Raw genomic sequence first — 27162 nt, forward strand, 5'->3', positions numbered from 1 at the left:
CAGTAAAAATCTCCATTTGGGTCACAAGAGAAACCTGCATGGCGAGCTGCTCCAAGCTTCAATCACTTCCTTCATTTGGTCCTCAATTATTGCAAAAACAGCTTTGATACAAGAAAAAAAACTCTGGCCATATTGGTTTGAGCTTAAATGTGCCATTAAAGGGACAGTCCACCCCAAAATCAAAAATGCATGTTTCCTCATACCTGTAGTGCAATTTGTCCAGCTAGATAGTTTCGGGATGAGTTTATATCATCTGTAGAGATGTCTGCTTTCTTGAGTATAATGGAAGTAGATGGCACTTGGCATGTGGTGTCTCCAGAAATCATGACCCGGTCACTCAAGATAATAAACAGACCTTGTTGTGAGTAGTTGTATGAAACAACAAGTTTCCTTCTATGAAAATATATTTGTCACTGTGTCACTGTGCAGAAGGAGGCGTGCTTCTACTCAATGACGTGGCCGGAGTGACTATGCTACCTAAGCTAGCTAACGTTACAGCTCAGCTGAGGAAGCCATTATTTGTCTCTTGACATCCTGTGCTGTCGAGAGCCGAGACTCATCCATGAGTAAATGCATGTGTCCTCCTGCGTGATGATATGGAAAGAAAATAGTTCTTACATGCAGGTGTTAAAAAAATCTAATATTACATGTGGAGGGGGTCAAATGATTTCTCGAAAGACACATTGCTGCCGTGTCCTTCAAACACATTTTTCGGCACAATACTAGACGGATAAATAGCTCTACACATAGGAGGAAAATGATGTATTTTTGATTTTGGGGTGAACAGTCCATTTAACAAAACTGTGAATAAGGGAACTCCAAGTAAATATTTTAAAAAATGACTAAGGTAAAAAAAAGTGAACATTTTCTATTTAGATGTATAGTTTTTATAGAATCCACAGCTGAACTTCAAATAACTCAAATACTTTTGTTTGCTGCAAACCCAGTGTTGTATCAAGCTGATAATAGATTATGGTCACTGTACGTGGTATTTGTAGACACACCTGTGATATGTCAGTGTCTAACCCCTGTCAGCTCTCACTGCTGATGTGCTGTGATACAGCTGCACCGACACACCGTGTTGTACAGTTCTGACAATCCTGAACCATCCCGTCTCCACCGGACACTTCTGTCAGTGACCCTTTGTTGTTACAGCTGAGTTACCACCATTATTATATGGAAGCATTTACTGTGGATTACCTGGACTGATTATGCGGTCATGATTTGTCTCACTCGTTATAGATAACAACTGGGCACAGCGAAATGAGTGAGTCAATTAAAAGTCAAAGGTTGTGGCAAATGAGATTTATTAGTACAAGAGATATTATTTCCCAGTTGACACCCTTGTATTACATGTAAATATTAAACTGAAAGAAGAATCAATGAATCCCAAATAAATGCACTTGTTTGATTCATTTTCCCTCTTTTTTTTTTTGCATTTCGTTTAATCACGAATGTTCTGCCTGAACCGAAGCAAAGGTAGCCCAGAGTAGTCGCTAAATGTTTTATCGGTACATGTATACATTGTTTTTAAAAAAAAAACAGGCTAGAAAAGAGAGCTGCTTCTTCATCAGAGGGTTTTGGAGTATCGCCGCCTGACAGAGTCTCTGTAGAACTGGAAGATCTTCTCTGATGCTTTCTGACTGACGGCTATACACTGCTGCAGCTGTAGAAGAACAACAATCAGTGTCTGTAATATCACTTCAGATAGAGCCTGAAAAATCATCATCAGACCAGAAGCACATCGCTAACAGAAAGCACAATAATGACAGAAACTAGCAAGAACACAAGAAATACATTTAGCAATGTTGCAGCATTTCTGGAAACCAAGAACATTTCTTAATTCATTTACTGACCTCATGAACTGAAAATGATCCTTTGGTTGATGACATCATCACTCTGCATTCTTTACTGTCAATAGCAAATGTCATCAAAGCTCGACTTTCCTAGTGAGAGCAGAACCAGACGAGAACAAATTTAACAACCGCAGCGAGGATTATGACAGCGCTGACTGTTCTGGAGGCACACTGAAATATTTTTGGGCATGCACAAGAGACATTTTGAAAAAGTCATGCAAAGACATTTCCACAAGTGACAAATTCACTGCTAAAAATATGCTGTTACAATGCTTTAAAGGGAGACTTTGCAAATGATGGTGTATCCTGGTGTACCCATTTTCCCCTGAATCTGCCTCGTTTGACTCTTTTTCAGTTGGGCTTCTACATTTCCCAAAGTGTCTTGCCAACTACAAATAAAACAGGCCTGAACCGTTATTAGTTGAGTTATACAAGGTTTTGACCAAGTGAACTTCATAGTGTTGCAATCAAATAAAACACACCATTACCTTGAGTAAAATTACTTAGTGCATTTATGAGACTGGCTCCTCTCAGCTGATCCATTAAAATGTTCTATATGTGATTTATTTTGTCCCTTGAGGCTGTTCTTGTCAATATCAAAGAGCTTTGGGATGTTGTTTAACACAACACAACACAGCACATGAGCCTCAGATTTACCTTCTCCTGAGCTGCTGTGGGGTCTGTGATGATCTGACCGTCTGCGTCGATGGCACAGGTCACTCCACAGAACAGGCAGCTCATGGGCAGGCCTGCATCCATCAGAGCCATACAGGCAGCATTCAAAAAGCAGGATAAGAGCTGAGGAGCAGGTAAGGAAGAACACCCACCAACCTAAGGCAACATCTCAATGTCCTACAAGCAGATTTTAAATTAACTTTACAGCAGCAGTTTGACTGAAGGATACTGAACCATCATCATGTAGCACCTGAAGAACAAGAGTGAGAGAGGAGCGAGGATGAAGTGACAAGAGGAGGGATGCCTCACACGTCTCTCGCACACATTGCTCTTGTGATCGCTCCCGCACACCTGGAAAATAAATAAAAAAGTTGGGATACATACTTGATTCAGACTGGAAACTAACTGCCTCACTTATTCCATCTTGTGGTGTGTTGTGGTATGACAACTTTTGGACAGCAGAATTGGAAAAGGCTTTAAAATCAACAGTTGATGACCTCCAAAAAACCTCAAGTGTACCTTAAATAAGCTTGGAGAAACATTTCATTTCTGAACTGCAAGAAACTTTTTCATATACATTTTATATTTCCTAATCTCAATACTGCATTGTAACTACAGCATCCTGCCTGTGCTGTGTAAAATACTCAAAAAGACCATTAGATATAGATATTTCATGTTTGCAGCATTACATCAATCTAATCTAATATCTCTGTACATGATTTTATAGCACGTTGTTGCATATGACCATCTCCCTGTGTATCTCCCTATTCTCGAATATTAAAGAATAAATTATCGCCCACACAAAAGAAAGATTTAAACCACCCACACTGAACTAGGACAAACTTCAGGGGCTGCATTACACTCCCAGTAAATGCATGCTGCATGATGAGAAATGAGTTATTTCTTTGGATTATCACTCACTGGGCAGTCCCACTTTGGGCTGAATCAGCACCTCCAGTGTTGCCCGGTCATAGATTTCCTTGCTGACTTTGACCTCGGCTGGTCCGTACACTCCAGCCAACACACTGGTGTCTCCTTCACATAAGAACAAAAGAGGACATTATTCAGCAGACAGTACATTATTGATCCTCGTGGGAAAATTATGATCTGCCCCAAGTGCAACTGAAAAACAACAGAATACAGACAATAACAGAAAAATATGAAGTCTTGAGGGGAGAAAAGTATAGAAACTGCCATCATTAAAGTGTCCACTACAGATGGAGCATCTCAGCTGTTTGCAAGTACAGAAAAAAAACAATGAGAGGAAACACGCCATCAACTTCACATATGTTTTTTAAAATGTTAGATTAATGAGCTTCTCTTGCATGGAGTCTGAAGGCTGCAGACTGTTATTACTTTGACAAATAGTGATAGTATCTAATCTGCAGTAAAGTAAAAACTAGTTACAGAAATACACAACATATGACAAACTATTGGATATTTAAACGAATCAAATTCATCAGAGAGCTGCTGCTGCTGCTGCTGCTGTGTTTTGTGTTGGAAGGTAATGGCAGACTGACTGTACGCTATAAAATAGGCTAACGACAGCCTGAGTCCGGCTCCTATCTGCCTCACAGCCGGCTCAGACACTTGATACGTGTCGTTACCTTGGATGAAGGACGCTGAACCGTCAGGTCGAGACAGTAAGCTCTGCTCACAGCCAAACTCTCTCAGAGTAACATTTGAAGAGCCGCACACCTCCATCATGCTGCTATCACGGTGGGAAACTAGTTCGTCGCGGGAGAGTGACGTAATATGTTTTGCTATTCTAGGCCTTTCCTGATGACATCAGAACGAGGCGGTAAAACTTGAATATCCCCTTACTGACGCTTTTAAATAATTTAAATGATCGATGTAAGTATCTATATAAGAGTGGAATCACAGAGATCTGGAGAGCTATTTATATGATCGTTACATTTTTATTTTATTTATTTTTTTGTGATGGGTGAGTTAGTTAACTTTATTTCGAAAGTATTCACCGGAAATATAAGCAAACTTCCATGACTCGACTTTTTCACCTTTATCGACATGTTGTTGAAAGACATTAACCTTCAAGAACACAATATAAGGTGGTGGTAGTTATTTTCAGGACTAATGTTGAACCCTGTGACAGTTGAAAATAATATTAATATCTAGTATTTTTATCGCAGTTTTTGACATCGAACATTTTTGTACTAAATGTGGTCTGAGTATTTTTATTTTTTTAATGTTATCAGTTGCATGTGGGTTAACAGTAACATAACAACATAAAATCACACATGAAATCACAGCTCAACACAGAGAGTCACCTATGCCTAAAGTTGTCCATAATAGCAGGGGGTGCTTCCTGACAGCTGAAAGTAATTACGCCACCAATACTCTATTTACTGTTATTTGTAATTTGTTTGTGTTGTTAATAAAGTTTAACAAAGAAAAAAACATTTCCGGGAGGAGGCGTGGCCTGACGGGCGGATCCGGTGTAGTGCCGAGAAGAGACTGCTTGCAGAAAAACGACTGCACCCTGTAACTCTGGATTGCAAGGAGTGATATTGACCAAATTCACTGTACATGCACCTGGTTTCCTCTACTATTAATGCTGAAAAGACAGAGAATGTAACCCCTCCCAATCCAGAGTTACAGGGTGCAGTCACTTTTCGGCAGGCCCTGCCGAAAAGTGACTGCACCCTGTAACTCTGGATTGCAAGGAGTGATATTGACCAAATTCACTGTACATGCACCTGGTTTCCTCTACTATTAATGCTGAAAAGACAGAGAATGTAACCCCTCCCAATCCAGAGTTACAGGGTGCAGTCACTTTTCGGCAGGCCCTGCCGAAAAACGACTGCACCCTGTAACTCTGGATTGCAAGGAGTGCTATTGACCAAATTCACTGTACATGCACCTGGTTTCCTCTACTATTAATGCTGAAAAGACAGAGAATGTAACCCCTCCCAATCCAGAGTTACAGGGTGCAGTCGCTTTTCGGCAGGCCCTGCCGAAAAGTGACTGCACCCTGTAACTCTGGATTGCAAGGAGTGATATTGACCAAATTCACTGTACATGCACCTGGTTTCCTCTACTATTAATGCTGAAAAGATAGAGAATGTAACCCCTCCCAATCCAGAGTTACAGGGTGCAGTCACTTTTCGGCAGGCCCTGCCGAAAAGTGACTGCACCCTGTAAGTCCTTATTGCAAGGAGTTATATTGACCAAATTCACTGTACATGCACCTGGTTTCCTCTACTATTAATGCTGAAAAGACAGAGAATGTAACCCCTCCCAATCCAGAGTTACAGGGTGCAGTCACTTTTCGGCAGACCCTGCCGAAAAGTGACTGCACCCTGTAACTCTGGATTGCAAGGAGTTATATTGACCAAATTCACTGTACATGCACCTGGTTTCCTCGACTATTAATGCTGAAAAGACAGAGAATGTAACCCCTCCCAATCCAGAGTTACAGGGGGCAGTCACTTTTCGGCAGGGCCTGCCGAAAAGTGACTGCACCCTGTAAGTCCTTATTGCAAGGAGTGATATTGACCAAATTCACTGTACATGCACCTGGTTTCCGCTACTATTAATGCTGAAAAGACAGAGAATGTAACCCCTCCCAATCCAGAGTTACAGGGTGCAGTCACTTTTCGGCAGGGCCTGCCAGAAAGTGACTGCACCCTGTAAGTCCTTATTGCAAGGAGTGATATTGACCAAATTCACTGTACATGCACCTGGTTTCCTCTACTATTAATGCTGAAAAGACAGAGAATGTAACCCCTCCCAATCCAGAGTTACAGGGTGCAGTCACTTTTCGGCAGGGCCTGCCGAAAAGTGACTGCACCCTGTAAGTCCTTATTGCAAGAAGTGATATTGACCAAATTCACTGTACATGCACCTGGTTTCCTCTACTATTAATGCTGAAAAGACAGAGAATGTAACCCCTCCCAATCCAGAGTTACAGGGTGCAGTCACTTTTCGGCAGGCCCTGCCGAAAAGTGACTGCACCCTGTAAGTCCTTATTGCAAGGAGTGATATTGACCAAATTCACTGTACATGCACCTGGTTTCCTCTACTATTAATGCTGAAAAGACAGAGAATGTAACCCCTCCCAATCCAGAGTTACAGGGTGCAGTCACTTTTCGGCAGGGCCTGCCGAAAAGTGACTGCACCCTGTAAGTCCTTATTGCAAGGAGTGATATTGACCAAATTCACTGTACATGCACCTGGTTTCCTCTACTATTAATGCTGAAAAGACAAGCTTCCAAGCTTTCTTTAAATATTTCATGCAGTGTTAAAATGTTTTTGCATTACAGATATGCTGTGATGCCTGTGGACGGTGGTTCCACCGTGCATGTGTTGGAAAGCCAAAGACAGAGGACAAGTTTGTATGTGCAGCATGCTGAAGGAAAGGAACTTAAAGTTCATGTATCAGTAAGAAATTTTCTATTGACAGTTCATTTTTCCTTGATTTTGAATGTTTCATTTTGATGTTTTTGTTGATGTGTTAAATATTGCACATTTTGCCATTTAATTGTGTATTTATTGAATTGGAATAATAATTGCATGTTCTAAAAAGTAAGTATACACTATTTATTTTTTGTTTAATGTTATTAAAGTCTTTAATGCTTGCCTGAGCCTCCTTTAATATTGAACAGAGGGGGAACAGTATCTGACAGTATTACTCCAAGCTGTCAGGATGTGCTTTACCTGCTATAATGGAGCTGGACTTAAGACAAATATGATAAAATAGCGATTCATATTTAGCCTATAAATGAAGAGCCACTTAACCTTTCGTTGTGCCTTTTTAAATGAAAAACTAAAACACGACTAAACAGACAGCCTTTCAAATCGGTTCCCTCGCTAAACAAAGCGTGCGCTGTGTGTTTTAATTTGAAGGTCTGACCGGATGTCGTCATCGCGCTGGTTGCCTTGATTCCGCTGTGACCTAGCGAGCGCTGCTGCGGACTGAAAAGCGATCTTTGGCTGGCCTTGTCGCACAATTTAAACACATCTACTGCGATAGTGTATCCATCCCGTCGAGCTAGCTCTGGGCCGGTCAACTCAGACGACTGCGGACTGTCCCGATGGCGGCTGTGAGGAGCATGAACAAAATGTATGGAGTGTGTTTCCATGCTGCTCGTCGGACGGCAGGACTGAAGGCGTCGAGGCTGCTTCAACACAGAGCCTTCAGAGTCGGCGTGAGTTCAGATGTGCAACATTGCTCTCAAGTTATTGTTGTGCTACATTTAGCTTTAGCTAAATGACACAGACGGTCGCACAGGGTTGTTGGGAGAAGATGGATTGTGCTAGCAGCTAGCTTAGCTTAGCTTAGCTGACAACCTTGCAGGAACTAACGTAACCTTTGCTCTAAACCCAGCTCTCCAACGCCACCTTATGACATCGACGTGAATGTGTGCCACATATTTGTGAACATAATATGTCTGAAAATGCAATTAGCAACTCAACTGGCACAGGTGAACCTTGTGTTTGTTTGTTGTTGTGTCTCTGAAGCTCAGGTAGCTAGCTAGCTAACCAGCTAAAGCTAACGCGAGCTGCATTCCCATTGGTCGAACGAAGGGGCGTGAGGAGGACACTTCCGCCTTCAAGTTCAACCTGACTTTAAGAAATCTTTTACAAAAACAAACGTGATGTCGAGAAAAAGTAGCATTAAAACTAATAATTGATCTTAGTGAACTGTCAGCCTCTGTGCTGGATGTGTGTCACTAAAATTAATCCTTTTAAAGCGATGGTAATTATGGCAAATCGTTTAGAAATGAAATATTTTTCACTTTATTATCCATATATTTCGTATTCCTACAAATGTATCATGTCATAACTTTAATGTCACAGTGCGAGGGTACATGTGTTATTAATCTGCCAATGTGGTTTTGTAAATAAATGTATTTTGACCTGACAAAAGACATTTCAATATTAAAATTAAACCAGTAAACCACTTCCATACTGTAAAGAAATAAAAATGCTAACATTAATATTAAACTTCCTCAGTCATTGAGTGTGGTGCAGTGGATGCTTAAAAAGTAGCACATGTGAAAGGGACAGCATCAGAAAACCAAACAATAAACAAGATGATACTTGAAAATAGTTGTATTTATGATTTGTCTGTGAAATTGTCAGTATTTTTCTGAAGTAAAGCTGTCACTAGACCACACCTTGGATAATTTCCTGCTATTAAAGAAACAATACATTCATTTTATACATTTATTGTATATTCTTAAAAATACAGTATTAGTGTGAAATAAAGACAACATCCCATCATCATTTTAAATGTTTAAACATGTTAAATCATAGATCACATTATCTGTAATTTACAAAATTATAATTTCAACTGTTTTTTAAAACATGAAATTTGGCCATATTCCAGTAAAATCACCTTTTCGTAATATGAGATCATGCAGAAACTCAGTTTTCCATTCAGTCTGATCACAGCCCCTGCTGAGTTGTTTTCTTTGGATGTCATTATCGAGAGAAAGATGGATCGTCCTTTGTGTTGTCAGTTTTAGAGAGGGCCCTTCTTTGCCACAGCCACACTGGTGTTGTTAATAAATAATGCTTGTATTCAATCTGTCAGGCCGTGCAGCAGCAGCAGCCCTTTGACTCAACACTGGAAAAGCCACAGTTCCCTGGAGCCTCAGCTGAGTTTGTGGATCATCTTGAGTTCATCCAGCCCAATGTCATCTCTGGGATCCCAGTGTACCGGGTGATGGACAGGCAGGGCAACATCATCAACCCCTCTCAAGACCCTCAGGTACAGTCAGCCTGTCTGCTCTGCTGGTTATTTATAGTGGAACTTTGTTCCCCATATCAGTTATGCCACATTCATTTGTTGGTTGGTTGTTTATTTTGCTTTCTGCTCAGCTCTCCAAAGAGACGGTTTTGAACTTCTATCAAAAGATGACCATGCTGAACACAATGGACCGCATTCTTTATGAGTCTCAGAGACAGGTACATGACCTTTAGTCCTTTCCTGGTGTAACCTTAGAGCAGCTGAAGAAGCTTATAACAAAGTGTTAATTATCTCCGTCACAGGGTCGGATCTCATTCTACATGACCAACTACGGCGAGGAGGGGACGCACATCGGCAGTGCTGCTGCTCTTGACCCAAGTGACATGGTGTTCGGTCAATACAGAGAAGCTGGTGAGGATCAGACAGGATTTGGTGTCAGATTGTCCCAAAATAGTTCCCTTTTTTAAAGTTTTGATAGTGATCCAAGGAATTTACTTACTTTAACTTATATTTTTACATCTAATTTGTATTCACAGCTGGTCATGATAATTACCTTGGTGCTAATTTGACAGCTGTTATGATAATCGATAAATTGTCTCAGTCATTTTTCCAGCAGAAATGTCAAACTTTTGCTGGTTCCAGGAACTTAAATGTGAGAATTTGCTGCCTTTATTATACTAAATGAAGTGTCTTTGGGTTTTGGACTGTTGGTTGGACAAAACACGCAATTTGAAGACATAATTTTGGGCTCTGGAAAATTTTGATGAGCACTTTTCACCATGTTTCTGACATTTCATAGACTAAACATTTAATAGATAGTAATGATATTCTGACAAGTACCACATCTCCACTCCAAGCTCGTTAGGCATTATTATTTGTGTGTCAGTGCTCACTTTGGTGCACAATAACTATGTGACTAATGATATTTGAGGCAAACAATATTTTAGTCAGTCAGTGAATAACATAACATGCTTGCCACACAACTATTGTCGAATTGCATCAATTATTCAGTTGCTTAGTCATTCAGAAAAATCAGTAAGACAGTCTTTATTTGTACATCACATTTTGTAGAAACGGCAGCAAACACCTGGGCCCACTTAGCCTTAGCAACCCACATGAAGGCCGGTTGGGTCAACGACCCACAAGTGGCCCTAATGACTCTGAAGCTCAGAGCTCACACGTGTCCTTAACGACTCTGTAAGGACACTCCCACACAGTTTAAAAGCCTGCAGCTCCCCTCCAGTTAGTTAGAACTGAGGAAGCCTCTTGGATGAGAAGTGAAACGTCTTCAAGAAACTGAAAGTCCAGTTGCCTACGATACAGCACTTAGCTCTATCATTAAACAATAAACATGAAATACATCTAGAAATATACAACATATCCTTTACAAAATTACAAATTCTTTTTAAAAACAGAAAGACAACTGTTAAAAGATTTGTTTGATCTCACCTCAAAAATATGCATCACATCAGGAAGAGTACGCTGTTGTATTATTTATTTTACCAGCAGTGATGCTTGGAGTAGTGATCTGATTTTAGAACTAGTTTTGAAAATTTAACAATTTAGAAATCCTTGTAACAGTGTAATAACTACTGTGCGGCCCTGCAGGAGTGCTGATGTACCGTGGTTTTCCCCTGGATTTGTTCATGGCTCAGTGTTACGCCAACGCCGATGACCTCGGCAAGGGTCGGCAGATGCCTGTCCACTATGGCTCCAAAGACCTGAACTTTGTCACCATCTCCTCCCCTCTGGCCACTCAGATTCCCCAGGGTGAGCGGTACACCTGTGTGTTAACATTTCCTTTAAGTACATACACACACCTGTAAATGTGTATTCATGCCTGATGCGTCTGTTTCAGCGGCTGGAGCTGCATATGCCCTCAAGAGAGAAAACATGAACCGTGCTGTAATCTGTTATTTCGGAGAGGGAGCAGCCAGCGAAGGGGACGCACACGCCGGCTTCAACTTCTCTGCCACCCTCGAGTGCCCACTGATATTCTTCTGTCGTAACAACGGCTATGCCATCTCTACCCCCACCAACGAACAGTACAGAGGCGACGGAATTGGTAGGAAGCCTTGTTGTGTTCATGTGTCTGATTTGAAATCCTCAGCTGCTCTGATGAACACGTTTTACTCTTTCTCTGATTAAACAGCTGCTCGTGGTCCGGGTTACGGTATGTTGTCCATCCGTGTCGATGGTAATGATGTGTTTGCTGTGTACAATGCCACAAAGGAGGCGCGCCGCAGGGCTGTGGCTGAGAACCAGCCCTTCCTCATTGAGGCAATGACCTACAGGTTAGTTGATGTTGTCTGCTGTTGCTGCATTTTCAGACATATGGAGTGACTTTAACACTGACAGCTGATTTATCATTTTTGCTGTTGGGTCAAATTGAAGAACCTCTGTAGTCCGATGTGAAGGAGAAGAATTAAAAAATTAAAAAACATGTACAAAGCTATAAAAATAATGTGACTTCTGATTAAGTACTGCTCTCTTGTAATATTGTCGAACTTGTGATGGACACTAGAGGAAAAAGGATCAAAGTCTATGCAGCAGACCCAGCGATAGTCTCTTTTTTTTTTCCTGCATTTCTTCTTCCTTGTCAAAACCAAGTACTTGTTGTATTCAACCCTAAATGGTGTTCAATTAATCAGATTTAGCGCAACTCCCGCTTGAGCCACAAAAGGCTTTTACAGCTTTATTTATATAAGTAATAGTATGCTCCTCAACCCGTGAACAAACATTGGTTTGAGCAGGTGACTCAATTGTCAAATAAAAAGGTGTTTCCTCATGTATTTCCTGGATTGCACAACAGAAGTAATAGAAGAACAATAGAACCTGAACACAAGAACAGATTTTAATTGTCTCAAAAGGTCACGCACAATCCCACAATGGCCAGAAAAAAAATCACAGGAACAAGAGTTCAATGATGAGGAACCAAAACTGAGATAAAAAAAAAAAAACTAAGAACAAGGAAACAAATACCCGAACAAAGAAGGAGCAAAACAACTATTTATTCATCATTACACAGTCATGCCAATGATCAGGTAATCAGGGTGTGCAGCCATCGTACATAAAATATTTCCCTAATTTACACACAGATTTACAAATTAAAACACAGAGCTAAGGATAAAAACAGAGTCAACGCCACAGAAAGTGATCATGCGAGTGTGCAGTAGTGTTGGTGTTAAAATTTCAAGATTAAAAAGAAAACAATGGAAAGTAAATTGCATGGAGAGGAAAAGAGGATCAAAAGGGCTTATTCATTATCAGAACCCAATAATGTAAAATAATCTTAGAGTTGTACAAAGAAAAACATATATAAAACCTTATTTAATGTCTTTTAGGACCTCAGGAAATATTTATTTTAACCAAATGAGAACATTTGAGTTCTATAAGTTGTTTACTTGTGAGATATTTGGGGAGATAAAAGATTAGATAACTGGTTGGTAAGAGTGGATCTGTGAATTATACCAAAATAATACATGAACTTAAAGTATCCATAAGATTTCCCTCTCTAAATTATATAAGTACATATTTGGGAAGAATACATACTTTAAATTATAAGTCGGGGTTAATGTGTCTGAAAAGAAGAAGTCGATCTAATGGGTCGCACTTCTAAAAAAAATTGTTTTTTGCAAGGGAATATTTCATGAAGAGTTGTAGAAAATTTAGTCTTTAAAATGTTGTGGAAAGCCAACTGATTATGTTGTCTTTCCTCAGAATCGGCCACCACAGCACCAGTGACGACAGCTCAGCTTACCGTTCGGTGGACGAGGTGAACTACTGGGACAAGCAGGACCATCCCATCTCCAGGCTGAGACATTACATGACAGCCCGCGGCTGGTGGAGCGAGGACGATGAGAGGACCTGGCGGAAGCAATCCCGGAAGATGGTGATGGAGGCTTTCGAGAGGGCAGAGAAACGCCTGAAGCCCAATCCTGAGTTGATGTTTACTGACGTCTACCAGGAGGACACGCCCCACCTGAGCAAGCAGCGAGAATCCCTGTGGAGGCACGTGCAGCAGTACAAAGAGCACTACCCACTTGACCTGTACGATAAATAACTGCACTGACGGGATGGAACGAGTTGTGGGAAGTGGGTGAGGGTTGAGACTGGGACTGTTGCACACTTTTACTGTATTCATAAAAATATAGTTTTGATATGACGTGTCACAACAGAAAGGAAAGGAGAAAGATTGTGCTCACAAAATATTGTACTTCATGCCTCTGGGTTTGGTGCCTTAAGTTCATAGAGTAACAGTCTGTAGTAAAGCTCCTCTCTGTAAGTGCTCAATCACTCTTTTGTGTTGTAACAACTCCACATGATCAACCAATGTTCTTCTTTTTGGAAGTGCAGCACAAAACTGCTGGTGCCGTTTGAAAAAGAAATACAAATCAAGCAATAAGCGGTGGACATTAACCTCTGTTGTGTATGTTTTCTTACTTAAAACTGTCCTCTTCAGTGGTTATGGTATTTAACAGGTTTCCTTGTGTAACTGAGGTGACTGATTTAAAGAACTTTGCTATTTTAATGAGTTTTAGTATGCACACCCAAATTTTAGATGGGTTTGTATGCTGTTACACACTACTCTAAACCCCAGAACTGTACACCCATCTATCTCATGTTACATGTTTGGTGTTTTGTGGAAAATAAACTATGAAACAACTGAATTGTCTTAGTGGAATTATTATCTATCGAGTCGTTATCTATGAAAAGTCATTAGTTTTCTTTAGTTCGTCCACAAAACATTTCTGGAGCTTTACAGCAAAACAGTGTTGCAGCATTCTCCTAAAAAACTGAAGTAGCTGGGAACTTGTTTTTTACAATGTAAGAGGGGCACTACAGTAGCTCAGCTGGTAGAGCGTGTGCTCCATGTACAGGGCTGTGTCCTCGCCAGGCGGCCCAGGGTTCGGTTCTGACATGTGGCCCTTTGCTGCATGTATTTCCCTTCCTCTTGACCCATCTCTGTCACTGCAGCTGTCCCATTGGGAAAAAAAGCCATGGAAAGGCCCAAAAAAATAATAAAAACAAAACAAATTGCTCCTTACAGCTTGTGTGGCGTAATCCAGATAACTGGAAGCCCCGAGATCCCAAATCGATTTGAAAAATTACACCCTCTTAGCAGTCGAGCTTGTGTGCCCACTTCAGACAGGGTGCACGGTAACACTTTTAAGTTAGCAGCTACAACGATGATTTCATCTTAAGAACTGTGTAAATAAAGTCTTTTCATATCAATTTTGGATGCTGGCTTCAGGAGATCATGCTGGATGAGCTATAACCCATTTTATGTTTTATGTTATTTAACATCAGCCAGTTATGTTTTCACCTGTGTCTGTTGGTTGGTTTGTCAGCAGGATTACATAAAAACTACTTAACGCATTTTCACGCAGCTTGCATGGAAGATTGGTCTCAGCCCTGAAAGGATCCCATTAACTTTTGGCACAGAGCCGGATAAAACGATGGAGCCATGATTTTTGTTTCTCAGTTTCTTTAACATTGCGAGATATGGTGTTTTTTTTTTTACATTTACACTCATTTCTCAGGGAATAATGCATGGATCTTGATGAAAAAAATGCGTATTTAGGTGGCTGAAATCTATGAGTGTGTTGTCGTTCTTATGTTTTAAAACAAGTCCCCCATCTACAACTACTAGTCGTAGATGCTGCAACGCTGTTTTGCTGTGAAGCTCCACAAACGTTTTGTAGACTAGACACTTCATTTTTGGATGAACTGTTCCTTTAATGACACATCTAAACAGTGCTCAAGTTTGACTTGGCAGTAAAATATATTGACCCTCATTGGTCAGATTGTTCACCAAAAATGCCAAATGCTTGTTTAGCTGTGTCATGATGAAAATGTCTTCCTATTATGACAGTGTTCTGTTGAAGCTTATGAAAGTTGGTTTATTGTAATGTTTGCGTCCATACGGTAGACCTCAAAACTTTTACTTACAATTCCTCCTAATGCTGCATCTTGAACAGAACAGTAAAATGGACAATGATGAAAGCAGATAAGCCATGGCTTTAATGTCGCTGCAGTCTGTTTACTCTTACGTCGCCGCTTCTTTTGCTCACCTGCTCTTTTCAACAAGTCAACAATGGGCTGTGAATGCCCTTCCACAGCTTCTTCATCTGCTGTGGGGAGCGCTGGTGAATCAGAATAAGATCTTTATGTATGCACAGATTCTCGCGATCCTGCTCCTTCACATCGAACGTCTGAAAGCCTGCGTGTGCCTCGGGAGTAACTCCCACAGCCTTAAAGCACATCCCAGTGTAGACGTCGTCGATGGGGAAGAAAGGTATGACCTGTGACACTGAGTATAGGGATTGTAGCAACGCTCCAGAGATTAGAAAACCGCCTCCACCAGCATAAGCAGGGTACGGGCCGTCATAGAAGCTCAGAGGGATGTAGTATTTGCTTTTAGGATCCCTGAGAGGGCCCGCTGTGCTTATGATATGTCCAAGATATAACTGAGAGGCCTTTGATGGCTCCAGAGACTGCAGGTAGCTGAGTAATGCATGTGTGTTGACAAACACATCATCATCCCCACTAAAAACAAAGGAGACATGAGGACAGTATTTCAGCGTCCACTGGAGGAACATGTTCATTTTGAGCGTCAGGTTCAGGAGGGATTCATGGAAGTCCCACTGCAGGATGTCCCCATAGTGTCTCGCTTCAAATGACAGCAGTGGGCTGAGGTTGGGGTCATCCTCTGGAGAGGTACCCAACAAAAACACTGTGTGAACTCTCAGTCCGCTCTGGTACTTCCCCTCTTGGCCCCAAGTCTCCCGCACCGCCTGCCTCCGCTCAAAGTTTCCAGGAGTTGACTTGATAGCAAAAAGCAGGAATGTCTGGTTTTCCCCCATCTCTTTACCGGAGATGCACTTTTTGGGTTGGTTGATCAGGACTGGGGGAGTCCTGCAGTTCATGCCCTGCAAAAAGTCTTGGAATAAGACAGGATAGGAGTTGAAGTCGTGCACGTTGGTTTGCAGAAGCTCTAGATTTGTCCCTCTACAACGAGACCAATCAGAGTCGCCCCCGAGAGGATTTTCTCCCTTGTCCAGGTTCCTGATGGCCGAGTATAGCAGACGGTTCCAGAACGCTGCATTTTGAGAGATGGTCTGTCTGATGCCATCAGAAATAGTCACATTGTAGACAACAGGGTGAGGCGTGATGAAGCTCTCCGGCTTAGAGGTTTTCACATCGCTGTCCTGGACCTGGACGCTGGGATGCTTCAGGAGGTCCTCCGGTCCAGCCTTGTGACTGTAGGTCGTCTCTAGGTGTAGTGTCGAGTAGAAAAAGATCAGAAATAGAGAAATGAGGAGAACCATAGCACCGAACGTTTTAATACGTCTCATTGGCTCGAGGTAAGTAAACCAAGCTGTGTGGTTTGTTGTTCCTGGGAGTGGATTATATTTCAGGGGAGATGGTCCTGGTGTGTTGTTGTGGTCAGGTTACACAGACTCTGCCAGCAGGTGACACACTGGATGTACCTGCCAATAGAAAACCAACACATCAACAAATCAACACATCACAACCGTTACAACCTTCAACCTCAATGTAAGTTAAAAATTAACTTTAACTGTTAATTTTTACTGCCGGATATTCTTGGTAATGTTTAAACCTAAAGAGCTGAAACGCAACACAACACATTTTATTTAATATACCTGTTGACCAAATAAGTTCAAGTCCTATTAAAATATGGGTTTTTTGAATATTGAAATTGGATATGTCTGGAAAGCTGGAACTCGTATGGATTCAATGAGCCAAATTGTATTCATGTGTGATGATGTTAGTACCCATAGCAGCCATTTAATTTACCAAACAACCAGAACATGCTGCCTGAGTAAGAGAGGATGGTCATGGTATGTTCGAAGGTGCGTAGCTTCTAAAAAATGGTGCTTTCCCATTTTAATCCACCATAAAAATGTTAAAAAGGCCTAAAAAGATTTATAGAATCATCCCTAGAATAAAGTAACAGGTGCCAGTGCCTTGCTTGGAAATTTTGCTTGGAAATTTTGCTCCAAAGATTGTGATCGTCACACATCACAGACATAAAAACCTGTTCTCATGATTGTTTTACGCTTCCTGTTCCTGCAGCACACACTAATCTCGGAAAGACGGCCTGCACATATTTTATTTGAAACTTGACACTTTGCAATTTAAAAGTGTGGTTTGAGGTTTCATTGAATTCAGGTGTGGCTGTTTTACATTACATGCTTGTATTGTAAAAAAAAACACCACCAAGGGAATTAAAGAAAATATGTATTTATATTGTCAAGCTGTTGTCTATGTAAGTGAATCTTTAGTTTTAGTATTTTATTTTACATATATTAACACATTTTAAGCGAATTCCATCTTATACCTTTTTACACCTACATTGAATAATTCATTAATTAATCTAAATCTTTCGGGATATTTTAATATTTTACTTCTGTTTTATATTTACACCACGGGCATTCAAGAATGCATTTTGTCATGCAGTTGTCTATATGATGGTAGCCTATATTTAAATAATTTCTTGTTATTATTTTGTCTGTATGTCATGACCATTTTCATCATTATTCTTATATTGTTCGATTTAGTTTATTTCATTAATAAAACACATGATAACACACGAGTAAAGAGGCCAGAATAAAACCGAAGGTCTTAAAAACATTTCCTGACACAACAACAGAGGACACAAAGCAAAATAACAGGCGTGCAGTTTAAAAGACTGGAGCGAGACAGAAGGTTAAGAACAGTAAAAGCTGTAGTGATATTTATAAAGACATTTGGCCACAGATAGAAAAACGTTTCAAACAAGCAGATGACACACAGAAAACACGTTTAGTGCTGACGTGTGTGTTAATCCTCTATTGTTACTAAAATATGTTACTTAATACAATAACTGCATTCCAGTCTTTTGAACCTCTGACTGAATAAAGGCACAGTTCATCTCCTCTCCTCAGTATCAGTCGTCTGTTTATATAGGATACTTTATTATTTTGATTTGTTGTATTTGGTACTCTGGTCTCACTTGTAAATGAGAATCTTGCTGATAATCATCCTCCAACATTTTTAAATGCTGAGAAAAAAACGAAATACCAAATTACACCCTATGAACAACAAATTGAACTCCTTATTTAAAGGTCGCTAACGATGAATGGGCTGAGGGGTTTAACTCCAGCACTTTTATATATAACAACGACACGACAATGTTATTTATTTAGGCTTACAGTTAAACTCAATTGATCCATCCAGATAAAACAGTGTCGTGACGCTACCTGTCCTGAACACGCCGCAGGTGTCTCGCAGCGGGTCTGTTGAACACATCCTTCTCCCCAGTGTTTAATTATAAGCAAACTGGCTTTGAACAAATAACAGAGGAGCAACATCCCCGAAGGACACAACTGATTAAACCGCAAGTTAAATCCACACCTGAGACACATGGAGTTCACAAAAACACGAATCGCATATGACAACTTTATAAAGCATCTTTTGCCATGTCATAGTCCCTGTGAATTTAAGTGTTATATAGATTTAAAGAGGATTAAATTGAACTCGATAAACCTGCTTGAACTTTGCACAGTCAGACACCTACGCAGCAGGTGGCACCTTTAGCCTGGTCACAAAGACAATAAACCCAACCATCACGTTTCAAGAAATACCCACCGACCCGAGCTGACTCCGATCAGAGGATGAAGCATATGTCTGAAGCGGAAGATGAATGAAATAATATCCAGGAGCCTTCAGATCCTTCCGCCAGGTGAGCAGGTGCGCAAAACCGCATCATTTAGTTGTCAACCGCATATTTTTTTTCGTGAAAAGGAATCGGAGCAGCGATGTGTGAACATGCAGGTGCGGGTCTGTGGCACTGACTGGTGCGTACATGTGGTCAGGTGATCACTTCATTCAAAGAGCAGCAGGTAGAAGCCACGCCCAGGATGATGTGCGTCTGAGACAAGTTTATTCAAACAACTGACAGGAAACATGACTGACGTACAAATCATTTAAGACCAACTGTCAACATCATCAGGAGAGTACACGAGCACAGTGTTCAGATCAGTAAAGCTCCTTTTTCTTCCATGTATTGCATCTTGTGCAGGCTTTTTTTTTAAAAAACAAAACAAAATGCTGTTTTTTTTCCAGCCTGGTTAGTTATGACAGAAAAAGATAACACAAATCAGACAATCACAAAATAAACACTTGAGAAATAAACTCCTATACAGTGGAAAACGGCTGCTCTGGTTTTCACCTACATACTAACCCATGCAAATGTTCAGAAAGGTGACGGGCTTCTTTCACCTTCTTTTGTGGAATAAAAGCACTTTAAATGGAAAATGGCAAAAACAAATCAGCAAATCAATTGGTATCGCTTCTAAAAGCATGAAATTTTCTATTTTAAATCAAATCTAGCTGTTCACATCCTGAGAACTTCGTAGTATAAGGCAGAGAGGGTATTTGCTGTGGAATAATCTCAGAAACTCTTGGCCTCTCTGCTCGAGGAGCTCTGCAGCTGAGATGAAGTGCTGTTTAATTAGAGGTGCCCTGATATGACCTACAGTACGAGTGCCTCGGTCTGTACCGCCGTTTTGGTCAGTCGGGTTTATTCGAAGCACATTTTGGAAAATAGATTTTGTTAGTAAATTCCTCTCATCCATTTTATAACAAGAACAATCAAATAAAAGCTTCTTATTTAACTGTGCTGGTATGAATATTTGGTATTGCAGCCCATTAAGAAGATTTAACCAATATTGGGCCAATACCTGTATCATAACAATATACAACTAACATACCGTGTGCAGGGTGCACTCAGGAAAATAGTGTTCATATCTATAAAGACCATAATTTATGGAGCATTGAGTTGAGTGAATTAAAAAGGCGAGATAAATACTGCAGATGGAAGGAAAGAAACACAGTATCTGTGGGAGAAAACAACAGTTACGATCGCCGCTAGAATGGAAGTGAGAGGCTCAAGGCAAAAAGAAGGATGCGAGTCGGTTGCTGAGGGCAAGAGGTCGATCAGGGAAGGAAGTCAGCGAAGGTCATTCTCTTCGTCCTGTATGGTTTTCTTGATGCGGAGAAGCATCGTGGTGAGCCACTGGTCCAGCCGTGAGATGGTATCAAATTCCTTCACCTGAGAAATGAGTCGGAAATATTACCCAAATTACCCCAACTGTTTAAGAGAAGAATAGTAAAAGCAACTGGGTTGCTACAGCTATGCATGAGTTCATATGTAGCCTAGTTTGAACGAATTAGGACGGAGTTACGGCTCTTACACGTCCCCCTCAGCAGGTGTAAAATCCTCTGTTGATATTAGGCACTAACGTTTTAGTGTTGCAATTGTAGCCGCATTATGTGCTCATGAAACTCCATCTGACCAATAAAAGAGCATTGCTATGTTACTGTATGTTTTTGAAGTCAAAAGTCAAACTGTGTGACACGACCCAGAAACACTGTACGACACTAATATCTCTCCAGGATTTTTAAACTAGAAACGTCCAACAGCTCAGAGTGAGAATGTTGGACATAAGCTGTTCTTCTGGTAAAAGGTAACAGGCACTCACCGAATCAGTATAGGCATCCACGTTCTGTTCTTCACAGGCATCTAGAAGTTTCTGGTAAGATAAAAACATTATTTACAATAATGCTGCACACTGGAACGGCTGCCCATAGACAAAAATACACCGTTGGGAACATTTTGTGAGACAACTGAGATGCTAAAAAAAAACGCTACAATACACCGTCTGCATGCCTCTGTAGAGTACTTCTACAGTTTTTAAACAGCCACATGTGTCTCTTAATCCAATCAGAATTGTTTGACTGGTGCTTTTGTATTTGTTGCTGGAGGGTGAAATGTTGAGGAACACTTTGCATGACATTAATTACAATCCAGCTTTTGTTTTTGATTACTAGCATGAAGATTTTAGCAAGATCAACCATCTGTAATCGATTACAACCGATACCAGAGCAGAAGAAAACAGAAAGCAGCAGTCAGCCCGTTGTAAAGTCTGACTCCGCAGTCTGCAGAGTTTAACTGCCCTCCATCAGCCTCGCCTTTCTTTAGTTTGAGGATTATTCAAAGTTTCTGTTTAAGAATTTAAGAGCAAAAAAAAAACCACCAAGACGTACCTTCACCAGCTTGCATTCCCGAGAGTCTGAAAAGGCTGGAAACATTTCTTCATATTTCTGCACAGCGAGCTGGGTAACCAGAAGATGAACATTAGGACAACGGCTCATGTTACACTTGCTGTACATAGACACAAGTTCTGTGTTACGGCTTACTTTAGCGTTCAGCATGTCTACACAGAAGTGACAGAGCGCTGCCTTGAAGAAGTGATCCTTGGCACTGTATTTCAGGAGCGTACTGTCCATTGCGTGGGTTCCAACCTAAAAACACAAAGTACAATTAATGTTTGTGTTGTTACCACAGCCCCTGAGGCGACTGACAACATGGTGAGACAAAGGCTGCTGGTGAGCGTTATCACACCTGTTCATAGATCTCAATTGCTTTTGGATACTGCTCCAGCTGAGCTGCATAGGTTGCTACTTTCAGAAGGCACTTGTTCGCCGAACTGAAAAAGGAAATCGAGAAGTTCTTCAGTTCAAATGTGATCAAAGATAATCAAGTAACTTAAAGCTACCACCAGACTACAGATCAGCTTCTGTCTGCGGGGCTTTGAGACTCCTAAATTTATCCTTGGCATTTCACCATAAAAAGTAAATTTTGGCAGACATTAAGAATAACTATAGAGAAACAGCTTCAACATCTTCTTGCTGATGGTCTCGTTTGCTTATGTAAGTCACATATGGACATCGGTTTTAAACAAGACTGTTTGGCAACAAGTTAAAAGTTCCTTGTAGTACCTTTAACTGCACAATCATGAAGCAAAGATGTGAAATTGAAATAAACGGCATTAAATAGAAACAACTGAAAAGAAAAATATAGAAATACATAGAAAACAAACATCTTAGGCTAAAGGTAAACAAGAGGAAATATTTAAAATAGTCACCTGGTGGATTCTTCACCTTTGTAATAATCAGCTGCCTGTTCATAATGAGCAATGGCCTGGAAGGGAAATTGGACAGAAGGCATGAACAGAGCTTTTAAATGCTCATTATTAAGAAGAGATTATTTGACAGTTTAAAACAATAGACACCATTAAATTAGAGGCAAAATGGAAATAATGCATCATATGACCAACTTGAAACTCAGATATTTCATCTGACCTTGTCAATGTCCACCAGCTCTGTCTCATATATTTCAGCGATGCTGATGTGATGTTTGGCTGCGATGGTGAAGCGCCCCTAAAACCAAAAAAGAAGAGAAAATGAAAGAAGACATCAACAGGGGGAGTTACATGTTATGTAATGTATGTGTAAGGAAAAAAAAGTCAAAATTCTCTCATTCCAGCCTCTTAAAGGTGATTATTTTCTGGTTTGTTTACTCCTCTATGACAGTAAACTGAATAACTTTGGGTTGTGGATTAAAAAACCCACACATTTGAAGATGTCATCTTGGACTGATTTATCAACATTTTCTAACATTTTGTAGACCAAACAACTAATTGATTATACCAGAAAATAATCAACAGATTAAAAAGATTAAAATAATTGCTAGTTGAAGCCCTGCGTACACAGCTAATTCAGATGCTACAGATAAAAAGCCTTTTTCTGAGAAGACTTCCCTGTTCATAGACTCACCATATCAGTGTATATCTCAATCGCTCGGTTTAGACAGTTTATGGCCTCTGTTGAGGAAAAACAAAAGTATTTAGACACATGACATATTCTGATACCATTTCACTGAAATGATTCAGTGAATTCACATCAGTAAAGAAAAATGTAAGAATAAACTTAGATTCAATGATCAACAAAATTAGAAGCACCCAGTTACAAGATGTGCAAAGTTCAAGGTGATACTCCGTTTAACAATATGACTAAAAGATGGTGGCCACTGGGCTTGACGTCATTATTTATTTACAATGTATTTATTTGTCCACATTCCTGTCTGCTAACTGCACAGTGAGAAGAGCCGTGAATAACACTGTTCAAACTCTTCATCTGGAAAATCTTAATGACATCAGATGACACTGGAACTGGAACAGCAGCTTGTAAAACAGGGATTACAGTCGAGCTTTAGCAGTCACATATCTGGAGGGTGGTGATGCGTGATTATTACCATGTGGATCTGCTTTTTTAAAGGCGTTTCCTGCATCTATGAAGTTAGTCGCTGCATCATGTTTGCTCTGCATCTGAAGGTGAAGGCGAGCAGCTTGGGAGAACGCATTTCCCGCAGCTGAAAAGAAAAAACATTTCATGTTAGGAGGATTGAAGTCGGACCAAAACTAGGAAAGCGGCCGTAATAAGACTTGTTCATTCAATTTCAACCTGTAATAATCATTCTTACCACACCAGTTTTTGGCCATTTTGAACATGTTGGCTGCCCTCACATACATGTCACAGGCCTCTTCCAGCTTGGACGAACTCCTGTATGACATCATACATTTAGTTAAACAAGACTCATACAGACTACCGATGGGTGATATTGACAAATATCAAGTGCCATTATTCTTTTGGGTCAGAAACTAGGCTAAGATAGTGATAATAAGAGGAATTTGGGGCATGCTATATGTATCAGTCAGCTAAAACAGTCAAAAAAGTTCAGAAAGTTATAAAATGTAACTCCCAATTGCAATCTTTTCAGCTATAGGCTAATGACACCAAACTGGGCTGGACAGTAATTCAATGTCACTGTTAATTCAATTTCCTGGGAATCATATTATGACAAAATACATACACTGTTTTATTGTGACAATTGTGTTGTCCAAATGAATTCTTCTGAGCAAATCTGTATCAATAATTAATCATATTATTTATTAGAGTTCTTGTTTTACATGTTAGAAGTGTTTTGTCTGATGTAATGCATAAGAGTGACACACAGTTCGTTATAGGGCTGCACTATTTTGCGGATATTACAATTGCCATAAGATTCATGATCAGTGGGAATGATTTTTTTTTTCATCACAATTCCCATTTTCCCTGAAAAAGCTATTAAAATCAAGGTGAGGTGACATTTGTTAGGGGGCATGTCTTCTTGCATCTGGAGAACAAGATTTGTGGGCCAGGACTTCTCTGCAGCACTACAGTACTTCATTATAATGTTGTTTTATCACACATTTGACCGTTATCAAACTTTGCCATAGTGCTATTTCGATAATATTTTGATTAAGTGTGCAGCCATAGTGAAGAGTTTGATGATGAATGAAATACAGTCCACTGCATTGGAAATCAATTTGATTATTAAAATTTGCGATGTTAGATCCATCGGCCACATTTTTCTAAATATATTGATGATATCCGCTCTGACACCAACTCCTACTCCTCCTTGTTTACAAGTTGTGTTTTATTGTTGTTTTATTAATTTAACATTTGGACAAAAAGAAGACTATTGAAAATTTTGTCTACTGGCTAACATGAGTGAATTTACAGTGATGTCGATCAGTGTCCCTGAAAAGAAATGCATTAAATGCGTTTTTAAACACAAAAATGGCTGCTGTTTTCATATACAACATGTAGTTTGTGTTTCGGAGTCAAACAGAACACACTTTAATAATAATTTAAACAGGTTTTGGAGTAGTGTTTCCATGCTCAGCTGTGTAGCTCGCCAGGAGCTTATTGTATTGTCTGATATAAATCTGCTGCAACTAACAAATCTGTTCACCTCTCCTACTGTAAACAAACGTGATGGACGTGGGACACTTCGAGGTTTCTTCAGTAGATGGCGCTATAGCAGAACAACGTCCTTACACCCAAATGAAAATGATTTGAAATGTTACATTAATTATGATCTGATCAGGACCTGAGATTATAAAGCCACCCTCAAACAGACAAGTGTGCAAGCGAGCCTCATGTACTGCTGCATGCAGCTCTCTTGATTATTCTCAGAAAGGTGTTCAGCAGTGATCTGAGGGAAGATAACACTTAATTTATGGCTAAACTGCAGCGTTAACCACACTCGCATGACACTGACTACAAAAACGCAACGTTAGCTACAACGCAGTCCATTGTGCATTGTTGTGAACAATTTGTTTTGTCCTGTCTTCGCAGTTTCAGACCTGATGCTAACTGGTCAGCTAGCTACTTTACCTTCCGCTTAGTTGGCCTTCAGCTTGACAGATTTAGCTAAACAGTTAGCTAAAGCTAACTTGTCACACTCACCCAAACAGCGATCCGAAAAACGACTGCGATGACTTCATTTTCTTTTCGGCTTCGGCCATTAAAGCCATCGCTTCCTTTTCTTTCCCGCTGTTGTCCATTTTCTGTGTCGCTGCTCTGATTTCTTACAGGAGAAACGAGGAATTGCGAAAGTCAACAAACTTGCTAACCAGTGCTAGCGGCAGCGGGGCTAGGTTTGCCGTGTCACGTCACCAGCCGCAAAACCCTGACCTCTGTCATGTGACACGGGAGCAGTGCTGCGTTCAGGGGCCCTTCGTAAACTCCAGGTCCTCTCCTCAGAGCGATGTAACTGTTGAAAACTGACTGATGTTTAATTCACTGACTGACAGTGTTATAGCAGACAACTGTTATCCACACTACGGCCTGAATTACGGTTATACGCTCTGATTAATATTATTTAAAAAAACTTCTCAGTTACATTATTTGTAGCTTTGCTAAGACATAACGATGATATCACTGACAACACGTGAAGGCATCTTATGGTGAAGTAATGAACCTAAAATGATGATACTGTCACTTTCTTTTACTTGTTCTCGTGCTTATATAATTATTGCGCAAATACTACATTTACTACAAAATATTACAGTATGCAATCAAACCACACCTATATAGTACATCCATCCATCAGCTATACCCACTTATCTTTTGAAAGCTGAACTGGAGCCCGCCATTAACACTGACATGAACACCTGCATGTATTTGGACTGTGAAAGAAACCTCTAACCCAAAATCATCTTCCTGGGTATAATAAGCATATTGTATATTATTTAGGCTGTCCTATATAGTCATTTTTTAAAACCATAAAAAATAAATTATGTAAAACAGTTGTACAAGTAAGAGGTCTTCATATCCGCCCAGGATACTTATTTACTCTGCTGCATTTAATCCTTATGCCATGCCATAATTCAGTGTATGATACTGCATGGTAAGATGATGTTACATGCACAAAAAATGTATGAAGTAAAAAGAATAATATATATATTTTTAAATGTAGCCAACATCTTTTATTTTAGTGGGATTCCCTGAGCAGCTTTGATGCCATAAGTCTGCATGCAGCATGCACTGCATATATGTAAACATGAAACACTTCACTTGGTTGTTCCTGAATTTTTCCTTGCAACCTGTTTGGGCGTTAATAATGTAAACTTTCTGATCTCAGACTGACTTTTTTTTTGCCCTACCCCCGGTTCATAGATGCAAGGCCTGCAATACTGCAGTTGAGCAGAAGTGTGATGACTGCCAGGCACCTGCTTTAATTTTTTATTTTGTCAGATTAATAAATAATTTTTGCTAGATATGAAGTTTTTCACGAGAATAATAACATTTCACATTTTTATGGAATAGCCTACAAAGTTGTGCCTTTAACATTTTAAAATATTTATTCAGAAAACATTTATTTACCTGAAATGTATTTGAATAGGCCAAAGAGTCACCTTATAGTGATTAAAACCTGGCCACTAAAGGTTTAGTGGTCCTCTCTTGCCTGAAAACAAGACTTTCCCAAAACCTATTATTTGTTTTTAGCTGCAAATCAGCAGATAATTCCTCCCAAATGACACTCTAGTCAGCATATGTTATATATTGTTCCAGATCCCAGTTAGAGCTTCAGAAAAGGATTACATTTTTTATTTACAGCAGTGGTTTAGGTTTAAGCATTGTCATTATGAGGAAAAGTCCCAAATTTTCCAACGTCCC

At 40.1% G+C, this 27162-nt stretch overlaps 4 protein-coding genes across 4 annotated transcripts; 1 reads left to right on the plus strand and 3 right to left on the minus strand.

Moving 5' to 3' along the window:
• Nucleotides 1–1288: 1288 nt before the first annotated feature.
• Nucleotides 1289–4263, minus strand: exosc5 (exosome component 5). The gene is made up of 6 exons (XM_073484483.1): nt 4139–4263; nt 3453–3566; nt 2761–2882; nt 2514–2654; nt 1857–1946; nt 1289–1666 (listed from the first exon to the last, which is right to left on the minus strand). Exons 1-6 carry the CDS (start codon nt 4236–4238, stop codon nt 1571–1573), a joined length of 663 nt encoding a protein of 220 aa, XP_073340584.1. The 5' UTR covers nt 4239–4263; the 3' UTR covers nt 1289–1570.
• A 3152-nt stretch (nt 4264–7415) lies between these two features.
• bckdha (branched chain keto acid dehydrogenase E1 subunit alpha) lies at nt 7416–13912 on the plus strand. Its single transcript, XM_073484471.1, has 8 exons — nt 7416–7699; nt 9091–9267; nt 9378–9464; nt 9549–9657; nt 10855–11016; nt 11105–11311; nt 11399–11540; nt 12967–13912. Exons 1-8 carry the CDS (start codon nt 7586–7588, stop codon nt 13307–13309), a joined length of 1341 nt encoding a protein of 446 aa, XP_073340572.1. The 5' UTR covers nt 7416–7585; the 3' UTR covers nt 13310–13912.
• A 1279-nt stretch (nt 13913–15191) lies between these two features.
• b3gnt2l (UDP-GlcNAc:betaGal beta-1,3-N-acetylglucosaminyltransferase 2, like) lies at nt 15192–19077 on the minus strand. The gene is made up of 2 exons (XM_073491048.1): nt 18901–19077; nt 15192–16739 (listed from the first exon to the last, which is right to left on the minus strand). The coding sequence occupies exon 2, from the start codon at nt 16602–16604 to the stop codon at nt 15330–15332; it is 1275 nt and encodes a 424-aa protein (XP_073347149.1). The 5' UTR covers nt 16605–16739; nt 18901–19077; the 3' UTR covers nt 15192–15329.
• A 96-nt stretch (nt 19078–19173) lies between these two features.
• On the minus strand, nt 19174–25649 carry napab (N-ethylmaleimide-sensitive factor attachment protein, alpha b). Its single transcript, XM_073489891.1, has 11 exons — nt 25450–25649; nt 23639–23718; nt 23411–23527; nt 22933–22979; nt 22459–22536; nt 22242–22297; nt 21719–21803; nt 21514–21618; nt 21361–21429; nt 20796–20846; nt 19174–20365 (listed from the first exon to the last, which is right to left on the minus strand). The coding sequence occupies exons 1-11, from the start codon at nt 25545–25547 to the stop codon at nt 20264–20266; spliced, it is 888 nt and encodes a 295-aa protein (XP_073345992.1). The 5' UTR covers nt 25548–25649; the 3' UTR covers nt 19174–20263.
• Nucleotides 25650–27162: the final 1513 nt, after the last annotated feature.

This window comes from Pagrus major, chromosome 2 (genome assembly GCF_040436345.1).
Source record: "Pagrus major chromosome 2, Pma_NU_1.0".
Taxonomy (NCBI): Eukaryota; Metazoa; Chordata; class Actinopteri; order Spariformes; family Sparidae; genus Pagrus; species Pagrus major.